The sequence below is a fragment of the Lagopus leucura genome, unplaced genomic scaffold, assembly GCF_019238085.1.
Source record: "Lagopus leucura isolate 7727_CA_CO unplaced genomic scaffold, USGS_WTPT01 Super-Scaffold_100001, whole genome shotgun sequence".
NCBI classification, from domain to species: domain Eukaryota; kingdom Metazoa; phylum Chordata; class Aves; order Galliformes; family Phasianidae; genus Lagopus; species Lagopus leucura.
Window position 1 is genome coordinate 749,527 of NW_024962262.1, and position 15,707 is coordinate 765,233.

At 45.9% G+C, this 15,707-nt stretch overlaps 1 protein-coding gene across 9 annotated transcripts in view; it reads right to left on the minus strand.

The window, feature by feature from the left end:
* Positions 1-15,707, minus strand: part of LOC122177504 (protein O-glucosyltransferase 3-like) — a 55,520-nt gene that overhangs the window by 14,410 nt on the left and 25,403 nt on the right. For 7 of the 9 annotated variants that reach the window (XM_042866925.1, XM_042866931.1, XM_042866926.1 and 4 more), the window contains one exon: positions 7,145-14,488. The exons of 1 other annotated variant lie outside the window; for it this stretch is intronic. In XM_042866925.1, the coding sequence (XP_042722859.1) occupies positions 9,198-14,488 (5,291 nt within the window). In that variant the 3' untranslated portion in view covers positions 7,145-9,197. Of the gene's footprint in view, positions 1-2,991; positions 3,182-7,144; positions 14,489-15,707 lie in introns of those variants that run through there. One more of the 9 variants, XM_042866933.1, reaches the window with a different exon arrangement.

Below are 15,707 nucleotides of genomic sequence, written 5' to 3' on the forward strand. Positions count from 1 at the left end.
TCCGTGACAAAAACACAGAGATTTATCTGAACACTGCCAGAGGTCTTAGTATGAGAATCTTTGCCCTTTTGAGTTTGGCTAGATCCCATGAGTAACAGACATCTCTGCATACACACTACTACCAGTCACATCCACCTTTTCCAACTTCCTTAAAGGCACATGCCCCAAGCTGGGCATCCTCTCATTATGACTATCACAAAGTATTACTTGGATGAAGAACTCTTGAAATCCAGAGCAAGCCATGAAGTAGGATCACAGAAAAAATGGTTTTCTGTTGGTTTTATGTCTTTGCCTCTTTTCTGCCCTTTTTAGAAAACATTTTAACTGAGTACAGAGAGTTCCTACCAGAGAAAACAAAGTTTGCAGTTATCATAAAAATGAGTCAATACTGAGAAATCATGAGCGAAGTACTGCTTGGCTCGATCTCCTCATCCCCATGAACAGGAAATACCTGTGAGTGTTTTTGTTCCGTGCTGGTTATATACCGGATGGTCAATGAGCACGTGCAAATCTGCCCCAAAGCACACATTATTTTTAGCTGCTAGTGGTTTAGATGCAGCAAGCGTTTGATAAGGGAATGGTGACTTGGTAACAAAGCTCACTGGGAAAGGAAAAAGGCAGTCTCACTCAAAAGAAGGGAGAGGGGTAAGAGATTGAGTATTGAATAGAAATTATGCACTGGTGGCAATAAGATTTCTGTTTTTGATTTACAGTATTCATTACACGATGGGGCTGATGCCTCTAAGTAGTTCATTGCTTTACTGAACTATAACAGTTTTTTGCTGATTTTTCTCTTTTTAATTGCAGGGTACTTCCACTTGCATTTTTCTCTTTTTCTCAATCGAAAGAGTTGATACAAGAAAAATGTGTCCTTGTTGAATCCTTGCCACCAGTACTTTCATTTTACCCTGAAAACCTGTCTGGGGCAGCATTTTAAGGAAAAAAACCTCCTATCCTGAGGAGAATCTAAGATGTGGACACAACCAAAACAGGATACTTACAGTAAATCAGATGATGAAACTTCTTTTATGCGGGTTTTATTCCTTTTGTATATCTTGCAAAGGAGGTATGCCCCGTCCTTGGAGGTGCTCAAGGCCTGTTGGATGGAGCCCTGGGCAGCCTGACCTGGCGGGCTGCAGCCCTGCCTGTGGCTGGTGGTTGGAACTGAGTTTGCTTTTAGGTCCCTTCCAACCCAAACCGTGCTGTGATTCTATGACCCACATATCCAAAGAAGAATCCACAGAGTATACATTGAAAGTTGTGATTTCAGCAGTGATTTTTTAAATTATTATTATCTTTGGAATTCTTTCCAGGGAAAGAGTGAATTCTGCATCATTTGACAACTTCCTGAAAGGACAGCTCGAAGACTTTGCAAGCTGTAAGTTGAAATCATTGTGTTGTATGCAACAGCACACATTAGTTCTTGTGATTAGACTTGATATTCCAAAGAACATGAACATCTGAAATCTACTGATCGTCTTTCGCATCATATTGGGCCCCAATACTGAGCTTGACCAAAATTCTAATCCACGCAAAACACAATTCAATAGCTTAGTTTTACACATGGGAAGCCTCACCTGCAGCACTCTGGTCACAGTACTGTTGCTTATGCAATGGAGATGATGATGCAGATTTATCCCAGTAGGGATATTCTGAGATGTATTTTGCTCATATTGAAAAGAAATGCCTTGGTAAGTAATATAATACTGACTGACATTTTAGATAGACACAGATAGAACTTGATAGATATAATAGAACTTGAACATTAAAATTCATTTGAAAACTGAAAGTTGCAACCCATGAGTACACTAAACAGTGCTCCTGCACTGGAATGTGGCCACTGGCACCATCACAGTGTTACTGGATGCGTGGTGCTCTCCTTAGAGCCCCTTGGCAGCGCTGTGGGGCTGGCACTGCCGCTCCCCGCAGCCATCCCGCACACACTGGGACTGGTGGCTGCAGGCCCACAGCATGCGTGGAAGGCACCCTGTGCCAGATGGCACCCGGCCCTACAGCCTTAGTATAAACACAGGCTATGCAGGGCAAAACAAAGCTCTCAACGCTGCTTCTCTCGCAGCACTCATAACTGCAGGGAGAGCAAGCAGAGCTGAGCACCTTCTACCTTTAGGAACTGCTGTTCAAGTCCTGCACGGCTGAGACCAGCCCTGGTCTGGCAGTCAGTGTGCGGTCCTGGGGCGCTGCTCCAGAGTCGCACTGCAGCCCAGCACCATGTTCTACAGGGGCCAGAGAGGGGCCAGAGCTGGGGGCCTGGGTTGCTGCGGGGCTGAAGGCACGGCTCTTGCGCTGTGTGCTACCATCAGCCATGAGAGAAAACTTCAGGTAAACGCTAGCTGTTTTCAATTACTTGGCCTATTCCTTGACCTCCCCAGCAGCAGCCTTCTGACACGCGGTTACCAAGAGCAGAACTAGGCTCCTGCATGGCTTCGAGAGGCCATGAATGTCAATTAGCTCTGCCCTGTACAGACTAGCACCTCAACCCTGTTTGGTCATCATCTCAGGTATCTTTACTATGGAACCAGAGATGCAGAAGTACTTTTACCCTAAATGACAGCCCTCAGGAGAAGGTTAACTTGAAGGCAGCAAGCATTCGGCCAGCAAAACTCACGCCCCGCTCAGTGCCGGGTTGAGCAAATGGGAGATGGCAAGCACTCCTTGCTAACGGAGCAGCGGTGGAACAGCGGAAGCGCTGAGCCTGCTGGAGCAGAAAGCCGAAGCGAGCTTAGCGTGTGCAGGGGCGAGGAGAATGCTTTAGCACTTGTGCACGGGGCACCGCGATTCCCGTGCTGGGCTCCAGCACTGCCGCGAACTGCGCGACGAGCAGCGCTGCAGGTCCCGGCCGGGCGGCGCAGCGAGGCGGGGAAGGGAGGGGACGGGACGAGACTGCGAGCGGCTCCGACCGCTTCCTCGCGGATCCGCCGCCCCGGGCAGGGCGCGCAGCCCGCAGCGCAGCCCCGAGCACACGCACGGTACCTGGGGGAGAGCGGGAGAAGTTGCGTCCCGTCGCGCTGACCGCCTGGATGTAGAAGTAGCGCACGGGCAGTGCGAGCCCCGCTTCCAGCCCGGGGCCCCACGCCAGGCTCCGCTCGGGACTGACGGCGGCCGAGCCCAGCAGCGGCAGAGCGGCGCCCAGCAGCAGCAGCGCGCAGCCCCGGCTGCCCATGGCCGCGCCGCGCTGGAGCGGGGCCGGGGCCGCGGCCTCCTCCGGGCCTGCGCGGCCGGGCGGGCCCCGCGCCCGCTCCCCGCGGGAGACCGCCGCCCGCTCCCCCCGCCCTGCGGGGCGGCCCGAGGGGGCCGGGGCCGGGCGAGGCCCTCGGCTGAGTGGCAGCGCAGCCCGCCCCGAGCCGGGGCTCCCTGAAGAAACAGCTGCCTGTTTTCCCCGGCAACGCGTTGCCGATGTTGTTTGTAAGTCAGCCGCAGGGCAGAGCCGGAGCGTGCCCTGGGCTCCTGCCCTCTGCGTGCTGCGGTTGGTCCCGTCAGCGGTGGAAGGGGAAGTGGCAATGCTGTCTAGAAAATTAAAAGTTTCACAAAACAAAGCAGTGCTGTAAGTTTACCATGATGGAAACGGGAAACACCCCGGTTGGTTTGTCTCCTAAAGTTGTATGTTTTTTACCAGAAGCGTCTGCGCTTCCCTGGGGCTGTGAGCAACCTGATCTACAGGGAGGTGTCCCTGCCCATAGCATGGGTTGGAACTCGATGATCTTAAAGGTTCGTTCCAACCCAAACCGTTCTATGATTCTGTGAGGAAGTGAAGGTGCCGGTGGATGTGGGGCTCATAAGACTGTAAGCTTCCGTGCCAGACTGGATTTTTCAGATACAAAACAATGAGAGCACAAATGAATGCTGCTTGTTTTTGAATATCTTGAATCTCAAGTCTCCATGCATACAGACCATGACAAACAGGTTCTTTGGAAGTGGAGTTATTGAGCCTGGTTTCCTCCTTGCTTTTGTTTCTGGTCTCCCAAGCTCTCTCACCCCAGGTAACCACAGACCTCCAGCAGAATACCAAATATGACGATCCCAGTGGGCAAGAGAAAACACGCACAGTGTTAATTTGGAGTTATTTGCTTATTGGCCAACCAGTCCCTCCCTGCTTGCTGCTTTCCTTTCCCTCTCCACGACATTTCTGGGCAGAGCTGGTGGCTGGCAGCAGTCAGCGTGTACTGACCGAGGGCAAACCATGCCCGTCCAACCCAACCGCCTCTGCAAGGGAATGGCTGGGGCTGAGGGTGAGGCTAAGAAGCACATGCCATTTACCTTGCATTTCATGGAATCATTAAGGTTGGAAAGACCGTTAAGATCATATACCCAACCCATCCCCTCCATGCCCACTAACCATGTCCCTCAGTGCCTCATCTCCACATTTCTTGAACACCTCAACTCCACCACCTCCCTGGGCAGCCTGTGCCAGTGCCTCACCACTCTGAGAAGAATTTTTTCCTCATATCCAGCCTGAAGCTTCCCTGGCACAACTTGAGGTCCTCAGATTAGCAAAGACTTTACTAGCTAACATAATGGTCTTGTATCCAAGTTAAGATGTTATGGTCCGGGTGGTTAAAAATTTGTCCAGATGCTTGTTTGGTCTACGAGGCTGAGGTTGATGAGTTATCTCTACCTGGGGGCTGGTAACAAGCAGTCCCACAGGGACCTGGCTGAGGATGGGATGATGGCATGCTCTGTCAGTGAGTCTGCAGATGACACCAAACCTTGGGACCAGTTGGCATGTTCAGGGCATGCCATCCCAAGGGACCTAGGCAGGCTGGTGGTACCAGCTGGAACATCCAACAGAGTCCTGCATCTGGGTGTCAGAGAGTGGCAAGAGTAGGCTGCTCCTTGGGAATGACAGCAATGGCATGGCATCCCTCCCTGATGCTCATCAAGCCTGGTAACTAGGGCAGGCTGCTTGTACGGACATCAATCTGTAGATCAAGACCAGGCCTGGGGAGGTGAACCAGAGTCAGACCCAGCCTTAGGACAGCTGCAGGGCCATGGAAACAGCGCTGGGCCAAGGCTGGGCCACATCAGCCTGCAAATGGGGCCTGAGTTGGCTAGGCACATGGCCAGGTACAGCAGGGCAGTGCGGAGCTGGAAATCGACATCCTACGGTGTCTCTGTGTCAGGGACTAATGGCCCTGGGTGGGCTTAAATGGGATCCTGATCTGTGGGCAGGGTGAGGAGAGGTCCAGAGAAAGGGTCAGAGCCTCCTGGTGCCTTGACTGTGATGAAGGTATGCTTGTGCTGGTACAGACTTGGAGTGACTGACCATAAACAGTTCTGAGGGAAAGGCCCTGGGGCCCCAGTGGGCAGTGAGTGGGGTATGGGCCAGTAGTCAGTCCTCGCAGCAGTAACAGCCAACAGCAGTGTGATGAGAGACTGAGGGAAGTGGTCATCCCCTCAACTCTGCACTTGCTGGGTGCATCTGGATGCTGCAGCTACTTCTGGGCTCCCCAGTGCAAGAAATCAATTATTTGGATCAAATTCAAGTGAGACCACTGAGATGGTGGGGCCGGAGCTCCTGCCCTATGAGGAGAGGCTGGAGGAGGTAGGTAATTCAGCCTGGAGCAGGGACTTTTCTCTGGAAGAAGGGTGCTTTCATAGGCTCTTCACAGCGGTGCAGGACAAGAGGATGAGAGACAACAAGCATAAACCAAATGAGATGTTTGACTGACCCAGATACAAGAAGCTTTTTCCCCACGAGGACACATTGGCTGAGGCTGCCCAGAAAGGCAGTACTGTCTCCATCCATGGAGGTTTCAAGCCTGAGCTGGACGTTGCCCTGAGCAGCATGGTTTGACCTCAAAGCTGAGCTTCTGTGAGCAGGAGACTGAGCCAGGGACCTGAACTCCATCCCAGCCTCAGCACTGCTGTGATGAAACCACGGGCTTTCTGACCCTTCCTTCCAGTGTCACGGATTTGTTGGTTAGTTCAGAGGTCTTCTGGCAATATGAGTGATGTAAAGGGAGTAGCAAGATAAAGACATAAACACAACTGTAGCACAGAAACTGTGTTTCCTTACGAAACCAGGCTGAGGGATGGTGTCACTGAGCCTGGGTACCACATGGGCTGGCTGTAGTAATTAAAGTTCACAGTCAGCAGTGAGTCTCACACACCATCACGCTGCACATGGCAGGCAGTCTCCAGCAAGGTCTAATTCTGGCTGAAGTGTTTTTCACATGGATCTCATTGCCTTGTAAAAGTACTCATCAAACACCACTCTTGGCTCCACCTGGAGTATCGTCTCCTAAAGGTGAGCTACAGGCGTATGGCTCTCTAAGGCATTAACGTGTCTCCTGTAAAAATACTATTGCTGTTGGAAAAGAGTATACCAGAGACTCATCGAATGGCAGGAGACTAAAGTTGGTAACTGACAAGCTTATCAGCTGCTGAGTGCTGCAAGCCAGCACCACAGCAGGCAAAGATGTGCATCTCAGCAGCATCACATCCCAGTGTGTGTGATGCAGGGCCTGCCGCCTTCCAGCCATCTTGCCTAAAGTGGTGTGACGGACCAATGGTTTACCCTTGTAAACCTCTGCAACTGGAACCAGCAGCAGTCTGCCAACAATAATAAAATCACAGAACAGCTTAGGTTGGGAGGGATGGGAGGGATTTTTAAGATCATTCAGCTCCAACTGCCCACCATTGGCAGGGCTGCCACTGATCAGATCAGGCTGCCCAGGGCCCTAATCCAGCCTGGCCTTGAGGGCCTCCAGGGATGGGGCATCTGCAACCTCTCAGCCTCTGCCAATGCCTCACTTCACTCTGAGTAAACAATATTTTCCTAATACTAACCTGAATTTCCCCTCGTAAGCTTAAAGTCATCTCCCCTTGTCCTATCAGTGTTAAACTGCATAAAAAGTCTCTTCCCCTCCTGCCTATACACTCCCTTGAAGTATTGGAAGGCAGAAATGAGGTCTCCCTGGAGCCTTCTCCAGGCTGAAAAAGCTCAATTCCCTTAACCTTTCTTCACAGCAGAGGTGTTCCTCTCATAATCTCTGTGTCCTTCCTATGGACCTGCTCCAACGGCTCCACATTCCTTCTGTGCTGGGGGCCCTAGGCCTGGAGACAGAATGGATAAATAGTCCATAGTGTTCCCAGTAAGTGAAAGAATAAACACAGTACCAATATATTCATTCCTTTGAACAAAATTTATTGCAAACAAGTTTGTTTAGATACGAAAATCCTATAAATTATGTGCATGTATAGAATATATACTTTTGCCAAAGAAAAAGCTTGGAAGAGTGAAGGTATCAAAATCTGGTTCTGCCAAACTGAATGGAACTAATGGCTACTCGAAGGATCTTTCTCCCTCTTCTCACATAACTGCTTTACAGAATACCACCATTTGGTGTCAATATTCAATTACAGCTCCTTGACAGGATGCATTATTGCACAACTGATTTATTACCAGAAGCCATTTTCTTTATTTACTTACAGTAAATTAAGCCACCTCATTTCCGGTACGTGAACAGCAAAGCAAATGAAAAAACATCTTTTATGCCAGCAAGGTGAGAACTTAATCCAACTTCTACTGAAGAAGTAGAAAATATTTACAAATAAAAATGTTCTAAGCCATCCACTTCCAGTCAAGTAAAACTGTACAACTATTTACCTCTCTTGTAAAAATATATTTTATTATCCTTGAACTTACGTAGGTTGGTCTTCCCAGTTGTTAGATTAACATTTTGCAGAAATGTACAATCTGGCACTCAGCTGGCTTCACTGTCTTACTCTACAAGATCCTGAACACATAGAACCATTTACAGAAAAACATAAATCCTCCTCAGAATAGGACATTTGACAAGATTACAGTCACACAGTAGTTACTGCCTTCCAATACTGCATATGCCAGTATATGCTTACATTCTTCCAAGACAGGCATACCATACAGATAAATTCTGACTATAAATACACAGTTTATATTAGTCCATTTATGTATAATAAAAGACAAATTATCCCAGTATAAAGCAGTAATACTTAGATACACATTTGAGTTAGAGACCCACTTCTTCAACGAAGTTTACATATAAAAAATAAGGATACCAGTTACTTTTAATAATATTTTCATCCTTTAGTTTCTTGTAGAGCATTAAGCAAGACAAGCACTGCTTGTTTATAATATATTATTTGAAAACATCAGGATATTGTCCTTCCAGTTACAAAAATATAATTAAGTCCTGCAGAAGTTTTATTGAATTAAAAAGTGTATCAAAAATACGGATCAGCACTTTAGACCACATGTGAAATTATTAAAGTAGTAACAAATGTAAAATTATTTAAAAATACTATTTGCTGGCTCAGCAAGCCGCTGATCAAAGCTCAGTGAGCATGGAATGGCCATGGGTGCACTGTGGCTCTGAGCTATAACACCCCACCTGTCAGTGTGGCTGACCAACAGCCACAGGGAACCATCTGCAGCTTTTTGGTTCAAAGGACAGAAAGTACCAGGGTGGCAGTGGGAACTGTGGGAAATTACCAGGAAGAGGTATTAATTGAGCAAAGGGTAAAGGGCATTTTTCACCCATTTTATTTACTTGGTGGGAAAACAAGGCCAGTGCGTGCTGCACAGCAGTGGCACAGGCTCACCAGGCACAGCCCGGCTCAGGGCAGCCCCAAGGCATCTGCTGCATTCATTCTCCCAGTGCTAGAATAGCTTCAGATTCAAACCATCGGGTTTGTATGCGAAATAAACAGGGTCAACATCTTCTTACATTTTGCATGCTTCAAAGTGCCTGATCATTAATCCAAATTAATGTGTTCCTGAGTCAAAGGCAGAAGCCTGGCAATGCATCTGAACTGCAGCCAAAGCTGCGTCAGCTGTGCATCTCCCAGCATGCACATCTGAAAGGCATTTCCATGCTCACCTGTGTCAGCAGTTTCACAGTTTTCCAGCAGTGAAATTTGCTGTGAAGTTATTCACTTCTAGAGCATTTTGTGTGGGTGCTGGCAAGATGGGATGGATCAGCACTATTACGTTTGGTCGGGTAAACAGGGAGAGCTGGAAAAATGCTTATCAGCAAAGTAACCTGTTGCCTTCCTCTGGAGACATGTGAGAAAATGTAGGTAAAGTATGAATTTATCTATTTCAGTACTGTTCTACAGCAGCACTGGAACTGGCTCAAAGTATTTGTCACGTTTTTGCCTGCTCAGGAACTACCTCACCATCTATGTACCACGGGCAGTCATAGTTCTGATTCTTTATCTATCTCATCCAGGTAATATTCATCATCTGTGGTGGTATCGGAGTCCGAGTCTGAGTAAGCAGCTGGGTCATCCTGATAGATGTCAGGCAGCTCCTGGGGCGACGAAGCAGCAGAGGATAGCTTGCTCCCAGCAGAACTCGAGCTGAAAAGCTCTGTTCTGTTTATGGAAGGGGACTCTCCATCTCGGAAAGCACTTGGGTTGTTAAGAAGACAAGGTCTCCACAGTCGCCCTTCTGTGAGTGACCTCTTGATGTTTTCCAGGAAAGCCAATTGTTGATCTTTGCCAAATATACCAAACTCAACAGAAGGATACATCAGATTCCTTGTACTGTGACACCGTTCCTCATCCAATGCCCAGTTTTCATTCTCATCACAGGACAACACCTCTGAGTAAGATTTACATCTCTTCCCATGCACACTGTCTTTTGGCAGAATATTGCTCCCAGAGGCAAACGTCTCGTGGGAATCTTGAGCACAAATACTCTCAGAAAAGTGACGCTCACGCTCATTTTTCGCACAAGCCTTGCGCAACAGTTGGCTATGCAAGTTTGCATTTCTTAAGCTGTTGGATTCAGAGGCATTCTGGCGTTCAGTAAGCCCTGCCTGAGAAGTCAAGTTCTGCTTTGGACATATGTCAGCCTGCAAGCAATTATTTATAAATGTGTTTGAGTTTTTGTCAGTTAAAAGGGGCAAAGGAAGAGTGCAAGCACTGCTGCTAGCTCTTCTTTTCTCACCATCTGTTGGGTCCAGTGCAGTAGTGCTGGGTGAGATGGGCTGGCTTCTATTTTCTAACCTGAGATCAGGTGTTCGGGAATTCTTATTTCTTGTGGCTAACGCTTTATCTGGAGATTGGGTTGTAAGACCTGGCCTATTTTCCACTTTCGCTGTAGGTTTTTTGGAACTGATGGCCTCCTTCTGGGCGTAATAGCTTTTAAGAGACCTCCAATTTAAGTTGTTAACAAGTAAAGAAGGATCATTCACATTTTCACTCTTATTAATCTCGGCTGGTTTTGGTATTTGTGTACTCTTGTCAGACTCCAGACTGTCATTCTGATTTTTGGTTTCAGACTGCAGAAGTGACTGATGGCAATCTGCTGAAGTCAGTGAGTCAGGGGACATGCTCACCTCTAAACAAGTGGCATTTCCATCGTTCTGTGAAAAAATATTACTTATGTGAGGCTTGGGAGGTAAATTTTTACTTGAAAATTTTCGACTTGTTTTGCAAACAGCTGCCAGTTTATTTTTAATTGAAGGCCTGTTTTTCCTTTTTTCTATATCTTTGATTTTGTCTCTTGTGCAGTCAGAGAGAAGCTTGTTCTCATTTTCTACATTCTGTGTTAATTTTTGGTTTTGTGTAACCCTGAAGACTTTGTCTTTACTGTTAACATCCATGCTGCCCTTATTGTGCTTCCCTAATGCCTGCAAGCCACTACAGTCTTTATCCATTTGAGTACTTTGCAACTTTTGCTCTTTTTTAATTTTAGGGTTCTTTAACTCACCTGTCTCTGCACTAATAGCTTCATCTGGCTGAAGCAGTGCATCAGCACTGGAAGCTGTGCCAACCTCAAATGTTTTCTTCTGAGATTCTGAAGGCGTTTTGCTACAAGAGCTTACATTGTTTGCGTTATTTCTTGAACTGCCAGCTCTTAACTGCAGTCTGCTGCTTCTGTGATTATACAGAGGGGTGGTTTGGTGTGGGAAATTTACTCCCTGTTTCACTTTGGTACTACCCCTGCCTTTGTCCTCCCCAGGCGGCAATGGCACATCAGCACACTCTGTGTGGATCCTTCCACGAGAGCCCTTCTCTCTCACGTGGAGAAGCAAACTGTTCTGATTTTTATTTGTACTTACTGGAGCAGGCTGAGAGCAGTTTGCAGAGTTTCCCTTCTGTATGCTATTCTTACTTGTTGAAGCAGAATAAAAGCGATTCTCTGAAGGTCTGCCTGGTTTGGGAGGGGTTGGTAAAGTGGATTTTCGTGGTGTGGCTGTCTGAGAAATTTCCTTCTTTTCTTTTGGGTATGTTTCTGTATTTTGGTTGTTTGATGCATCAGAAAGGCTGTTACCCGAGTTAGCCACTACTGCAGTGGGTTGTGGAGCACCTAAAGAAACGTCTTTTGTTGCCACATCAGAAAGTACATGATCTGTTGAAAGATCTGTTGAACTGTCATTCCTATTATTTACCGTGCTCACTGACTTGGAAGTACATACCTTCTTGGAGTCAGGAGATGAGTGGGAATTCTCCTCTTCATGGTGAACTACAGATTCTACATTCTGAGGTGTGACCGGAGCTGGAGGTGCTCGGTCAGAAGAGCAGGAAGGCACCTCTTTTTCCAAAGGACTGGGGAAAAAAACATCTGCTAAACTCACGTGACCTTCACTCTTCTTTTTTCGTATTCTTGGTGACTGAGAATTTTCACTGGGAAGAGACAAATCTGCATCCTCTGCATTATCCCTAAAGAGGTTACAAAATGTTTTGGAATGCCTCCGTGGCAACGTGTAATAAATTGAAACTAGCTCATGGTACTTGACATGATCTTCATCAACACTTACTGTAAACGTGCTAGTAGTTTTATATTTCTGCAAACAGTTTCCCCTTTCCTTACAATCTGAAAACACAGAGGATTCTCTTTTGCTTAGATGCTTACATCTGTCTGTCAGCTCAACTGGTGTGCTGCTGCTTGTCAAATCATCAGGACTTCTGGTTAAAGGACTGGGGTAATGTCTCTCTTTGTTACTTGCAGCAACATTTAATGGTGCTGACCTTAAGAAGGAATGTTTTGAATCTAAACGAGACACATCTCTTTGACTAGAACAGGGATATGCTCCACTTGGAGTTTCAGTCCTTAAACAATCATACATGCTTCTTCTGTTATCTCTAGGGAGAGAGATGGGTGTATCTGACATAATGCTACCAGCAATGCTAGCTGATTTTCTTGGTAAAGTGTAATAAATAACAAGTGGATCAGAGGATTTGAGGCTGCTTCTCCTTGGGGAACCAGTGATGCTGCAGCTACTGGTATGTCTCAGCAAGCTGTCTTGCTTGTGAAGCCTTTCAGTACAAGGTGAACGATTCCCTGTTTTTCCATTTTCTTTTTCAAAGCAAAAATAATTTAAATTATGTTCAGGGGTCTTGGGATCTCCATCAAAACTACATGCAGAAGTACTTCCAGAATTTCCCTGTTGTGGAGAACTAGCGTTGAATAGTTCGCTACAGTTCTTAGTAACTAAAGTGCTTGTATTTTGTGGTGTTTCCTGTGGAGTCTTTTTGGTAACGCCCATTCCACTCACTTGAGCTGCTTTTCCAACTCCGTGATAAAGTGCTGGTGGCGAACTTTGTGAGGAACTGGATGAACGGTCAGGAGGCCAGGACAACAGGCTGTGACAGTTTGCTAGTTTTTCAGTGGATGGAGCAGAAGCAGCATTCAGCTGTGCAGGCTGTCCCACTGGGGCAGCTTGGTTAACGGCTTCTGCACTCTGATTATCCTGTTTGACGCTCCCTCTTCTTCTCACATACTGCAGATTGTGTTCCCATTCTTTCTGGCTTGGAAGAAAAGATTCCTTTTTGCTCTTGTTAGCTGGCAAAGTACAGGGAGACTGACTGAATACGCTGTTGGGTGTGCAATTATTTTCCTTCATTTGTACATTTCTTTTATTGCTATTCGTTGCAACCACTTTTGCAGTATCTGTTCTGTCACTGACTTGGGTTTGTCTCTTTGATCTCAGTGCATTAAAGAGAGATGCATCACTCTGCAACATAGCAAAAGCAGAGTTATTCGAGGGAAAACTCTGGGTATTGATGTAGGTTGTATCTGCTTGTTGAGAAACAGACTGTAAAGGCATGTCTTTGGTGTCCACTCCATCTGGCAGTTTCCTACGTTCAGCCTTTTCTAGTTGTGTAACACCTGCCTTAGTGCCTCTTTGGGTAATGACTGAATTCCTGTTCAGTCCTATAGGTTTTGTTTGGTCCTTCAAATTAGGTGAGACAGAGTCATCACTTCTGACAACAGAAGAAGAAACTACAGAGTTACAGCTTAGATGCGGCTGATGGCCTTCAGTGAATTCTGAAAAAGCTCTACTTGCACTTCTCGTTAATGTTTTAATATTCATATTTTCTGGAGAATACATGTGAAAATCATTCTGCAGGTGCTGGGAAGCAAACTTAGCATTTCTTGTGTATGCCAGCTGCTGGTCATTCAAATTAGCCATCATCACTTCAAATCTGGTATCAGGAGAAATAAACACATTATCATTGTAGTATTGAGGAATATCAGTCCAAGAAAGATAGCTCTCTGTCTTTCCATAAGGAGAATTCTTGTGGTTTGAATACAACGTGCCAGGAGAAGAAATATCCCTACAGTATGATCTAGAAACATTACTTTCTGATTGGTAGAATGTACAATTTTCCCAGTTATCAAAGGACAATGGAGAAGTGGCTTTGTCAGGGCAACTAATTCTACTGAAGCAATTACTGCTTGAAATAGATCTCCTGTAGTGGTGTTTTGAGTGGTAACAGGCATATTTCTCATTGTCTTGCAAAGAGCGAGGATATCTGCTCATGTCTGTAGCATGAAACTCCATCAGTGATTGGGTTCTAAACATCTTTTCTTGAGTTGATCTTTGCCCAGGAGAGTCTGGTGTATTGTTCCATACAATAGAAGACAAAGGAATTCTTTTTGGGTTTTGTCGACCAAACCTTGGTACAAAGCCATTGTTGTTCTCCCTTGCCAATGGACACTGCAAGCTCGATGCTGATAGCTGATCAGAAGATACTGATGATGGGCATCTCCGAAGGGAACATACTGAGTAACTTCTGCCAGCTGTACCCCTGTCCATGTAACTCTTGTGCCTAAATCCACTGTTCTGTGTTATGGAAGGAGGATACAAGCTACCTTCTGACGACCGCCCAAAAGAAACAGAAGGCAGCCTGCTGCTTCGCAGATGAGAATTTCCATCAGCTGGATCACTGTATTTAAAATCATCTTGAAAGGCTGTCTGCTGCCAGTTTATATATGCACTGTGCAATTTCCTTGGTCTGATGAGGATCTTGTGTTCATCTTTGGCTCTTATTGTTCTCAGTCCATCTGGGAAAAATGTGCTGGGTATGTCACTCCAGTCATTTCTGAGTTGCCCTCGATTAGCAGTGTGCCTCTTCAAAGTGGGGAAGGCATCTTGACTGTACTGCACACTCGATGCACTGCTAGTAGAATCTGTCCTGTCCAAAGGATCTTGGGATTGCTCCTGGGCCAGCTGATTATCTAGATCACTAAGAACTGCACAAGAGAAGCAGATATTTGGTTTTGCTTTCTGCAATAATCTTCTGAGTATTTATGTTTAAAAAAAGGACTGTATAAAACTGGTTTAGAAAGGATTCAGCTTCAAAACATACAAAGCTGTTTCCAAACCATGCGTTCTTCCACAGGACCTTTCAGTGGTCACCGATTAAGAACACAAGAAACTAAAAAAAACCATTGCTTCTAATCTCAAAATCTCTGATCTCAAAACTGCTTTTGATGTAAACGTTAGGCTTTATGTTATTTAGAAGAAAACTAAAAAAATTAAAGTTCATCCTCACTAACTAAATGTGTGTGTGTGGGCAAACTTCCCAAATCTGTGCAAAAAGCCCTGAAAAGATTTCACAATGCTTGTCAGTAAACAGGGAGCCCTCCGTGTGACCAGAACATGCAGTTATGGTCTAAGTGGGAGGGAACACAAAATTCTGCAAGCCATGCGACAAGCCTATTCAGTAATCTTGCAAACCAATTTGGTAATTTGCTCAGTTAATCACGATATTCAGTCATGAGACTAACAAACAGCAACATATTTAAGTACTTCTTTTCTAAATAATTATGCATATGCTGATTGTATTCTTTCTATATTTTGAAAATACAGAAGACATATGACAGAACCAAATGGATTTGGCTGTTTTGTTACAGCATTTCTTAACCCAGTCAAATAAAAAGACTGACTGATCAGTCAACACAAATCGCTGCTAATCATATTGAATCACCAAGAAAGCACCGCTAGGAATGTATAGGTGGAATAAAAAGGAACTATTTTTTCCGTTTTTCTAAGTTTCTCTTCAGCACAGGAGAGAGAGGAGTCCCACAGAGCCAGTTTAGTACATGAAAATAGAGAAGTTTTTCTTCAGGGAGTTACTACTGATAGGGAGTTACAGTTATGACTGATGCCCAGAGCAGTGATGGCTGAGTTTCAGGAGAACCACTGTCCAGCACACAGTGCTCTCCTCTTCCAGCACTGCCAGCTCACCCACTGCTTCCTGATCACACTTTAAATCCCAGCTGTGAGCTCTTGTTGGAATTCTGGGTGACAGTACTCCTGTAAACTGGCTCAGATCTTGCCTCAGTTCTCAGCAGGAAGAAAAAGAACTAACAAGAAATGATGATTCTGTGAGAGCTCCCAGAAAGGTAACTGAAAGCCTTAGTGCCTCTTGCTTCTGTGGCTTGAAGCATTAAGTGCAGAAATACACAC